Source organism: Lolium perenne, chromosome 7 (genome assembly GCF_019359855.2).
Source record: "Lolium perenne isolate Kyuss_39 chromosome 7, Kyuss_2.0, whole genome shotgun sequence".
NCBI classification, from domain to species: Eukaryota; Viridiplantae; Streptophyta; class Magnoliopsida; order Poales; family Poaceae; genus Lolium; species Lolium perenne.
The window spans coordinates 75879022-75890662 of record NC_067250.2 but is presented as its reverse complement, the minus strand read 5'-3'; the positions used below and the strand labels follow the sequence as shown (position 1 = coordinate 75890662).

The 11641-nt window shown below is 41.9% G+C and overlaps 1 protein-coding gene across 1 annotated transcript; it reads left to right on the top strand.

Moving 5' to 3' along the window:
• The first annotated feature begins 8428 nt into the window (after positions 1-8428).
• LOC127317009 (uncharacterized) lies at positions 8429-11437 on the top strand. Its single transcript, XM_051347525.2, has 3 exons — positions 8429-8739; positions 10534-10905; positions 11010-11437. The coding sequence occupies exons 1-3, from the start codon at positions 8584-8586 to the stop codon at positions 11109-11111; spliced, it is 630 nt and encodes a 209-aa protein (XP_051203485.1). The 5' UTR covers positions 8429-8583; the 3' UTR covers positions 11112-11437.
• The last annotated feature ends 204 nt before the right edge of the window (positions 11438-11641 follow it).

The window sequence follows — 11641 nt, the reverse complement described above, 5'->3', positions numbered from 1 at the left end:
ATTTTTCTGTCTTTTTCCCCCAACAGTTATTTTTCCACTTGGGCTATAAATACCTTTCTTCCACCTTGAGCCCAAGAAGTTCTTCTCATTCTCTCACCTCCATTGTTGCTATTTGAAGAACTTGCTCTCCCCCTTGATTCCTCCAACCATTCTTGCTCATATTTGAGGATTTGAGAGAGGAGATCTAGATCTACACTTCCACCAAACCGTTTCTTCTCTAAGTGAGGGAATCTCTTGGGATCTAGATCTTGGAGTCTTTGGTTGACTTTCCCCCTTGTTCTTCCTCTCCAATCTCATCCTAGCATTCGTTGCTTTGGTGGGATTTGAGTGTGAAGGACTTGAACACCTCCGGTGTTCTTGCTTTGCATCATTGCATAGTGTTGAGCTCTCCACCACGATTTGTTCGAGTGAGAGACCGTGAGCTTGTTACTCTTGGAGGGTGACCTCCTAGTTGGCTTGGTGATTGGTGCTCCGGTGATCTCTTCAAGAAGATTGTGAAGAGGCCCGGGCTTCTCCTTCGTGGAGCTTGTGAAGTGGTTGTGGAGCTTGCCATCTCCGGAGCGGAGGAAAAGCTAACCATAAGGAAAGGGCCATTATCCTTCGTGGGTGTGGTTCGGAGAATAGGGTGAGCCTTCGTGGCGCGGGGAATCCTTCATGGGACCTCCACTCCTCCAAACGTGACGTACCTTGTTGCAAAGCAAGGGAACACGGGAATACATCCTCGTCTCCGCGTGCCTCGGTTATTTCTATACCCGAGCTCTCTTTCCTTGTGATAGCCATCGTGCTTGAAGTATATATATATATCTTGCTATCACTTGTGCTACATATATCTTGTGCCTATCTTGCTTAGCTCTAGTTGCTATTGTTACACTTAGTTGAGCCTAGCATATTTAGGGTTTGTGCTTGTAAACTAAACGATAGTTTAATTCCGCATTTTTACAAGACAAAATCCGCAAGAGTTTGTAATTGCCTATTCACCCCCCCCTTCTAGGCGACATCTCGATCTTTCAGCATGCCAAACTCATAACTTAGATATTCACCTCCGCGATCAGATCGTAGAAATTTAATCTTCTTCTTACGTTGATTTTCTACTTCACTTTGAAATTCCTTAAACTTCTCGAAAGTTTCGGATTATGTTTCATTAAATAGATATACCCATATCTACTCAAATCATCTGTGAAGGTTAGAACATAACGATAACCACCGCGCGAGGCTACACTCATTGGTCCGCACACATCGGTATGTATGATTTCCAACAAGTCTGTAGCTCACTCCATAATACCAGAGAATGGAGTCTTAGTCATTTTTCCCATTAGACATGCTTCGCATCTATCAAGTGACTCAAAGTCAAGTGATTCAAGTAATCCATCGGTATGGAGTTTCTTCATGCGTTTCACTCCAATATGACCAAGACGACAGTGCCACATATAAGTAGAATTATCATTCAATTTAATTCGCTTAGCATCAATGTTATGAATATGTGTATCACTACTATCGAGATCTAACAGAAATAAACCATTCTTTTCAGGTGCTCGACCATAAAAGATATTATTCATAAAAATAGAACAACCATTATTCTCAGACTTGAATGAATAACCGTCTTGCATTAAACAAGATCCAGATATAATGTTCATGCTCAACGCGGGTACAAAATAACAATTATTGAGGTTTAAAACTAATCCCGAAGGTAGATGTAGAAGAAGTGTGCCGACAGCGATCACATCGACTTTGGATCCATTTCCAACGCGCATCGTCACTTCATCCTTCAATAGTCTTCGTTTATTCTTTAGTTCCTGTTTCGAGTTACAAATATGAGCAACCGAACCAGTATCAAATACCCAGGTACTAGTACGAGAACCAGTAAGATAAACATCTATAACATGTATATCAGATATACCTTCTTTCTTCTTCTTGACAAGGCCGCTCTTCAGATCCGCCAAATACTTGGAGCAATTACGCTTCCAATGTCCCTTCTCCTTGCAGTAATAACACTCAGCATCAGGCTTAGGGCCAGTCTTGGGTTTCAAAGGAGGCGTGGCAGCTTTCTTGCCACCCTTCTTGAATTTTCCCTTAGACTTGCCCTGTTTCTTGAAACTGGTGGTCTTGTTGACCATCAACACTTGGTGCTCTTTCTTAATCTCAATCTCGGCAGATTTTAGCATGGCGAAGAGTTCAGGTAACTCTTTGTTCATGTTCTTCATATTGTAATTCATCACAAAGTTCTTGTAACTAGGTGGCAGTGATTGAAGGACATGATTAATCCCCAGTCTGTTAGGAATCACTATTCCCAAGCCACTGAGTTTCTTCGCATGCCCGGTCATGGCGAGCATGTGCTCACTAACGGAGCTGCCTTCTTCCATCATGCAACTGAAGAAGTGTTTCGATGCTTCATAGCATTCCACGGCCGCATGAGTTTCAAAGATAGTTTTCAACTCATTGACTAACTCATGTGGATCGTGGTGCTCAAAACGTTTTTGAAGATCGGCTTCCAGACTGCACAGGATGGCACACTGAACTTGAGAGTACCGAGTTTTCCGAGTCGCGTAAACATTCTTTACTTCATCGGTTTCAGTTTCTGCAGGAGGGTCACCTAGCGGTGCATCAAGCACATATTGCAGGTTTCCACCATTGAGGAAAATCCTCACATGACGGAACCAGTCGGTGAAGTTGCTACCGTTGCTCTTAAGCTTTTCTTTCTCTAGGAACTGGTTAAAATTGATTGGGGACGCCATATCTACAACATATATTTGCAATAGTTTAGACTAAGTTTATGACAAATTGAGTTCAAATTTTAATTCAACATAATTAAAAACTAGGTGAACTCCCACTCAAAACAATATCCCTCGAATTATCTTAGTGATCACACGAACCAAATCCATCACACCAAGTCCGATCATCACGAGACAAGATGTAACTTCAATGGCGAACACTCAAAGTATTCATCATATCAATCATATGATGCATGCTCTACCTTTCGGTATCACCTGTTCCGAGACCATGTCTGTACATGCTAGGCTCGTCAAGGCCACCTTAGTATCCGCATGTGCAAAACTGTCTTGCACCCGTTGTATGCACTTGTTGAGTCTATCACACCCGATCATCACGAGATGCTTCGAAACGACAAGTCTTGGCAACGGTGCTACTAAGGATGAACACTTTATTATCTTGATATTTTAGTGAGAGGGATCATCTTATAATGCTACCGTCGCGATCTAAGAAAAATAAGATGCATAAAGGATTAACATCACATGCAGTTCATATGTGATATGATATGGCCCTTTTGTCTTTGCGCCTTTGATCTTCATCTCCAAAGCACGGACATGATCTCCATCATCAGCGGGCATGATCTCCATCATCGTCGGCGTAGCGTCAAGGTCAATGGCGCCGTCTTCATGATTGTTCTCCCATGTAGCAACTATTAAAACTTCTTTGAAATACTACTCAACATGAAATTTAAAGACAACCATAAGGCTCCTGCCGGTTGCCAAAATACAATAATGATCATCTCATACATATTCATCATCACATTATGGCCATATCACATCACCAAACCCTGCAAAAACAAGTTAGACGTCTCTAATTTGGTTTGCATATTTTACGTGGTTTAGGGTTTTCGAGTAAGATCTAATCTACCTACGAACATGAACCACAACGGTGATACTAGTGTTGTCAATAGAAGAGTAAATTGAATCTTCACTATAGTAGGAGAGACAGACACCCGCAAAGCCACTTATGCAATACAAGTTGCATGTCGAGCGTGGAGCAAATCTCATGAACGCGGTCATGTAAAGTTAGCCCGAGCCGCTTCATCCCACTATGCCACAAACATGCAGAGTACTCAAACTAAAGACAACATAAGCATCAACGCCCACAAAACCATTGTGTTCTACTCGTGCAACCATCTATGCATAGACACGGCTCTGATACCACTGTAGGGATTCGTTGCATAGAAAACAAAAAACCTACCGCGAGAACGCAATCCAAGCCAAGATGCAATCTAGAAGACGGGAGCAACGAGGAGATGATCGAGACTCACCCTTGAAGATTTCCAAAGCCTACAAGATGATGCTCTTGTTGCTGTGGTAGACGATCACTTGCCGCTTGCAAAAGTGCGTAGAAGATCTTGATCACGGTGCCACGATCGGGCAGCACCTCCGTACTCGGTCACACGTTCGGTGTTGATGAAGACGACGTCCTTCTCCCCGTTCCAGCGGGCAGCGGAAGTAGTATCTCCTCCTTGACTCCGGCAGCACGACGGCGTGGTGGCGATGGCGATGGAGAACTCCGGCGGAGCTTCGCTAAGCGTGCGGGAGAGGTGGAGGAGAGAGGGGGCGGCTAGGGTTTGGGAGAGGGGGTGGCCGGCCTCAAGGGGTGCGGCCAGCTTGTGGCTTTGTGGTGGCCGGCCCCCTCCCCTATGCCCCTCATTATATAGGTGGAACCCCAAGTGTTGGACTACAAGTCTTCGAATAAGACCCGAACCCAAAACCTTCCATGTAGTAGGGAAACCTACCCAAGGTGGGACTCCCACCCAAGTGGGATTCCCACCCTTCCATGAAGGGGGATGGCCGGCCCCCTTGGTGGAGTCCACCTTGGACTCCCCCCTCTAGGGTTGGCCGGCCATGGGGAGGTGGAGTCCCTCCGGGACTCTTCCTTCCTTAGTGATTTCTTCCGGACTTTTCTAGAACCTTCTAGAACCTTCCATAAATGCACCGGATCATTTCCAAACTTATAAAATGACTTCCTATATATGAATCTTATTCTCCGGACCATTCCGGAACTCCTCGTGATGTCCGGGATCCCATCCGAGACTTCGAACAATACTTCGAACTCCATTCCATATTCAAGTTCTACTATTACAACATCAAACCTTAAGTGTGTCACCCTACGGTTCGCGAACTATGTAGACATGGTTGAGATCTCTCTCCGACCAATAACCAATAGCGGGATCTGGAGATCCATAATGGCTCCCACATATTCAACGATGACTTTAGTGATCGAATGAACCATTCACATACGATACCAATTCCCTTTGTCACGCGATATTTTACTTGTCCGAGGTTTGATCATCGGTATCACTCTATACCTTGTTCAACCTCGTCTCCTGACAAGTACTCTTTACTCGTACCGTGGTATGTGGTCTCTTATGAACTTATTCATATGCTTGCAAGACATTAGACGATATTCCACCGAGAGGGCCCAGAGTATATCTATCCGTCATCGGGATGGACAAATCCCATTGTTGATCCATATGCCTCAACTCATACTTTACGGATACTTAATCCCACCTTTATAACCACCCATTTACGCAGTGGCGTTTGATGTAATCAAAGTACCTTTCCGGTATAAGTGATTTACATGATCTCATGGTCATAAGGACTAGGTAACTATGTATCGAAAGCTTGTAGCAAATAACTTAATGACGTGATCTTATGCTACGCTTAATTGGGTGTGTCCATTACATCATTCATATAATGATATAACCTTGTTATTAATAACATCCAATGTTCATGATTATGAAACTAATCATCTATTAATCAACAAGCTAGTTAAGAGGCTTACTAGGGACTCATTGTTGTTTACATAACACACATGTATCAATGTTTCGGTTAATACAATTATAGCATGGTATATAAACATTTATCATAAACATAAAGATATATAATAACCACTTTTATTATTGCCTCTTGGGCATATCTCCAACAATACTGGCATAATGCCTAGCATTATGCACTCAAGAGCTTTGCTTGGATGAAGTGGTTAAAAGAGTTTAGCTTCATATGGAATAACAATGAGTGCTTTATCTATAAAGGAAAATGTGAGAATTAGATACTCTTAGATACTATATATGGACGAGATATGTTAATCTTAACAAAAGTGAAAAGAGTCGTTAAAAGTAGTTTTAAAGCAAAAATTTATGCAAATCAACATACATATAGGGCACTGAAATCTTAGAAGATAAATAAAAGCATCTATAGTGCTTAGCCAAAGCTTGTGCATTGAGAAGGTCTTAATAAAAAGATGTTTTAAGATGGAGAAATCCAAGACACGATGATTTATGAGTCACATAGAAAGGTATTTGCAAGATTTACTGAGCAAATAATGATCAAGTCTAGGATATTATGGCTATATTTTCTTCTACATATAGATCCATAATATATGGTATGATCAAAACTTCTATAGTTGTTCCTAGATTGTATAATAAAATTGCTACACTTACAATTATAGAAGCATCGTCAAAAGTCTATTGAGATGACCACATATGCGATATGGTTTGGTATTAAACCTAAAGTGTCATTTCTTAAATATTTGTGGATGTTAAGCTTATGAGAACCATTCAAATCTTTACAAGTTAAAATCCCAAATCATACATGTATTAGTTTGTTGTTTATCGCAAATATAAAGTTCAGGGATTGTTCTTATCACCGTACCACTGTCAAATTATTTTTCACAACCAACGGGAGATTTCAAAAGAATAAATTTTATGTGAAAGAGGTGAGTGGGAGGCTAGTACAACTTGAAGATATTATGATTCTCCAGTGATGGTTGATATGATTGAGACAACAGAAGTAGTTCCTCAAATCATTCATATAACGAGTCTAGAAGTTCTTGCATAAGATGCAAAAATTGTTGTCAATGTTGTTGTTGAACCATGCATAGCAAAGTAATTTTGATAACGCCGATGGAGAAGGGTGTTCGCCGGAGAGTGCAGGACTTCGAGGGTATGGCACCACTGTGGACCGCACCTAGTACTAGATAATGGATAACTCAGTGGGCGTAGGGTGGGGCGAGAAAGGGTACATCCGAATAAAGCGCAACATGGAAGTCAACCAGAGACTTTGTGGGATCCCCCAGGTGCCCTCTTACCCTATCCCCAACCACAAGCATGGAGACGTCCCCTGCAACCAGCTCTGACTAATGCCACCATAGTTATGACATATCCATGAAAAGCCTAGTTAGTGATTTTTACTCGCATGGTGCAAAAAGTATCTATACTTAGTGATTTTTACTAATGACTTAAATGGATATGTGATACATGTTTGACGAACTAAAAAATTGAAAGATTTGAAAATTTGAAAATTTTGGATATTATCGTAGCCGAAAGATTAACTTTTCACGATTTGATCATGGAGACATTAATCAGATATTTGAACGTGGAGACATTAACCAGCCCAGCGCGCACCATTTTTTTCCCCAGTTTGAACGTGGTCAGCTTCCCACCGTTTCTGGGAAAGTTGAGCTACTGTGCCGACACCGTCGGCACAGCCTAACGTGCTTCGCCGGCGCCGTCACGCCGTGGCAGATGAGGAGCGCACCGTGCCGCCGGTGGCACGGCCGACAGCCACCTTCCCAGCCGTCGGTGCAGCGTTTGTCGACGGTGGCGTGCTGTGCCGACGGTGCCCGGAGCTGTGCCGACAGTGCGGTGCCGACGGTGACCGTCGGCACAGCCTGTGCCGACGGTGGAAAGTGCTGCGCCGACGGTGCGGGGCCGTCGGCCCACCGCGTCTTTTCCCTAGTGTATATAGCAAAACCTCTTAGTGTTGATGAGATCATCTCACAGACTTGTGCCTCATGGAACTCAGCGGAAAAAGGAGTACACGAAACTACGAAAGATGCAATCAAACCTTGTTTGAGATGGTGAGATCTACGATAACTCGTTGTTATTTCTGTATCGCATAATAAAAAATTATACTTAAAATTGTTAAAGTATCGTCATAACTCTATTGAGATGAGCACATATGTGATATGGTTTGGTATTAAACCTAACGTGTCATTTCTTAAATATTTGTGGATGTGAAACTTATGAGAAGCATTCAAAGCTTTACAAGCTCAAAACCTAAATTAGACATGTAGTATTATTTTGTTGGTTATCCTAAAAAATAAAGTTTTAGAATTCCTCTTATCACCGTACCGCTAGCACAATATTTGTCACGAACAACGGGAGATTTCAAAAGGAATAATTTCTTGGAGTGAATTGCACTTTTTGCCCTATAGTTACGTATTTGTGACACATATTACCCCATTTAGTGCAACTTTTACAAAAATATCCCATATAGGAGTCTTTAAACATGGTTTTAACTCAAAAAAAATAAACGATCAAAGCTACGTATTGGACATTGTATCTATGTTCAAAGAACATAACCTATTTAAGAAAAGGGGTTTGCGAAACAGTAACCGAGCCTTCAGTCTGTCCAGGAATAGTTTTGTACTGTTCATTGGATCACAGAGAACTTAATTAACTGTCAAATGACAAAAGATAGCTCAACCAAAATAAAAGAATGACAAATATAGTTACACTGGTGGAGCAAAAGTAAAATGAAAGCTGTATAATAATTGAATGGCAAGCTTCTTACGTCCTTTTCCTGATAAATTATATCTGCACAAGTGGCCACAAGCACCAAATCTCATATATGATGTATCCTTAGCGGTTTAGCTAGTTGCACAAGTGGTCACTAGCCCCACTGTCATGATTCAGATGCATGCATACGCCAAATTGAGGGCTCTATAAAGAAGAAAGCCTTCATCCTTCACACCAGAGTAAGAGGAGAGAGCGAGGGAGCGTGTGTGTGTAAGAGAAAGAGAACTATGAAGAGGAAGGGAGGGGACGGAGGGAGAAGAGCCACGGTGTTGGACAAGAAGGATGCAGGGAGGCGGACGAGTGAGGGGATGGAGATGGAAGATTTGTGCTCCAAGCTGACGTCTCTCGTTCCGCAAGAGTACCGTCTAGACACTGCTTCACAGGTATATAAATTTTCTTTTCGTTCTGGTATAGGAAGTTCAAAAGTTCTCTACAAATTCGAAGTTAATTACCCAAAATTAGAAAAAAAGATGTGACATGTATATGAAATGTGTGGTCGCAACCTGCTATTCTGCATCCTTAGGTTGATTTCTTGTGGATAGCCTTGTGTTTTCTTCTTGTTTCCTTGGAAAATAAACACTGATGAAGCTATGTTTGATGATATGACCATGCTTATTAGATGTGTTGTATCTTTCTTTGATTTGAGATAGCTGGCTGCGCATGCAATATGGTACAAAAAGGAGATACGATGCATCTTGTTTTCAATTGATTTCTACATCATATGATCAGTGCGCATTAGCTATTTCAAAATCATCCATATATGTTAGCTATCACAACCGAATTGGTTCTTGGGGAACTGAACTTAACTAGCTAGCCTAGTTTCACAAGAGACTACTATTTAACTGAAGTTACCGTTCTCTAAATTAGGTGTGTCAACTTGGTTAGCAACACACGTAAAAAACAATACTTGGTTAGCAACAGAAAATATAAACCACAATAGTCATCGACGTGTGTTAGTTTTGGCTTAAGTAAGATCTGCCTTCTTCATAGCGGGCTACATATTAACACATCATGATGATACAAAATTCATCCCATTGATGCAACAATGCAACATCACACAACCACGTTATTACAAGCCAAGAAGTCAAGAGAAATGGAGCTTCTTGAACGTTTTTGTGAAACAGATGAGCTTAGTGAGCTTTCGATTTTCTTAATGTTTCCTTTCCATTTTACAAGAAATCTGAAGTAACAAAAACAACAAGAGGCGTACATCGCCGTTTAGCTCAACTTCTAAAATCCCACAGAGAATATGATGTAAGTTAATCTGAAAACAGGAACAATTTTAGATGAAAAAATGGAAACCCGAAAAACACCTAATTGAGGGGTAGTGGACTGTGGACAGGTCGAGTCACAGGGACAATGACTCTCGTGCCTGCTGGCATCTTCATTATTGCATTAGTAGAAAGTATAGAGTTTCGGAAAAAAAAGGGTAGAAAAAATGGATGGGAGGTTATTTTTTAGAGAAGCATGAGAGCTTAATCATGGCATATGGCCCAACACAATACCAGCAATAGGTGCTCTGAGAGCATCACTCTGTTTACATCACATGACCACCCGATTTTGCGGAGAAGATGATACTTTAGCGACGGGGCTCTCAAAGGGAATCGATGTCATGTCACTCGGCCCCGCTCGAGTTTTGTCTTTATACACTCGCAATCCACGATTGCGAAAACATGGACGGGTACGTTCCAAGTATATATACATCGGAGAGTGACTGCGACCTGGGTAGCAATCCATCAGGTTATAATTGCGTGGGCATGGTGTGTGATGTGTGTGTGTGTTCGTACCTTCAGAAAACGGTCGAAGGTCCCAGCAACACCATCATGAGCTTCGGCAGGATCCTAACACACCGAGAGTACTAGTCGTGAAACACGAGAGCTAGCTACAAAAACACAAGAATCCAAAACTTATCCGACTCCTGCGAATTCTCAGTGGTCGAGGATGCATGGATTCTTTGTGGTTTCCTTTAGTATCGTTAGAATATTATGGACGCAGTGGACCAAATTAATGAGCTCCATGCATATCATAGGAATGATGCCATGATGGAGAAAGCGAAATGAACTCCATATGCATATATGCTGTTTACACTGAATCAAATTAACGTTGCTACTGTTGTCTCAAGTCCTGTAAATAATACAACCATTGTCTGAAAGCCCCAACTCTTTTTGGATGAGCAGGGTTCGTCAGACATGCCCGCCCAATTGACGCAAGCCACAACCTACATCAAGGATCTACGGGAGAGAGTCGAAAAGCTGAAGCAAAGGAGAGATCAGTGCCTTTCGAAAGTCCAACGAGCGACCAGCAGCAGCCGCAGCAGCAGCAACGCCGCAAACACAGTAGCAGCAACAGGATCATCCAGTCCTCACGACACTACGGTTCTGTTCAGCGGAGCCACACATTTCAATTTGAAGTTTACGATGAGCTCCAGCAAGGGTGTCCAGTTGCACAAGGTGATCCGCACGATCTTGCAAGACGAACGAGTCGATGTCATTGAAGCGAACTCATCCTACGTCGACGATAGCAAGATCGTCTACGTGCTCAAGTGCAAGGTATATATGTGATCCCAACTTCAACAAACATGCTCGCTCTTGCAGTTATGTTGGTGGTATCCGTCCTGCATATGACATCGTCTACCCTTGTGCATAATCGGCAGACCACAAGCTCCGGGGCTGCTTTGGATGCGTCCATGGTGGAAACAAGTCTCAGAAAGTTACTGACTGAATCATTTGCAGAACCTGATCGTGTTGGTGTCTAAATTGGTCAAGTGTTACCATGGTGGAAACAAGTCTCAGAAAGTTACTGACTGAATCATTTGCATAACCTGATCGTGTTGGTGTCTAAATTGGTAAGTGTTAGGCTCGATAGGAGGATCTGCGCAAAGTCAAACATATTGTTGTGCCCAGTTTTCCTTCACATAAACTGTATCTTACCCGCAAAAAAAAAAAAAACTTCATCTTGCTTCTGCATTAGATTGTACGATTTATTTTTATCAACACTTATAAACAACAGCCCTTTGCAAGTTGAACTATGATTCTTCCTTACCGAAACATTTCAAATTTGAATGGAAATTTTTTATGTCTATGGCAAACGCGCAATTATCATTGGTTTAACTTCTATCAAGTTTTTATGACAAGTTTTCCTTCACATAAACTGCATCTTGCTTTACATAAGCACTTTTAAACTATTGTCCTTTGCAGGTTTAATAGTTGTCCAGCATTACATAAATATTTCATATTTGTAGGAAGGCTTTTATCCGTATGACAAACGTGCAATTACCTGGTATTG

Coding starts and splice junctions, on each gene's coding strand:
- LOC127317009 (XM_051347525.2), top strand. CDS start 8,584: ATGAAGAGGAAGGGAGGGGACGGAGGGAGAAGAGCCACGGTGTTGGAC. Junction 8,740..10,533: donor GTCTAGACACTGCTTCACAG/GTATATAAATTT, acceptor TTGGATGAGCAG/GGTTCGTCAGACATGCCCGC. Junction 10,906..11,009: donor TCTACGTGCTCAAGTGCAAG/GTATATATGTGA, acceptor CATAATCGGCAG/ACCACAAGCTCCGGGGCTGC.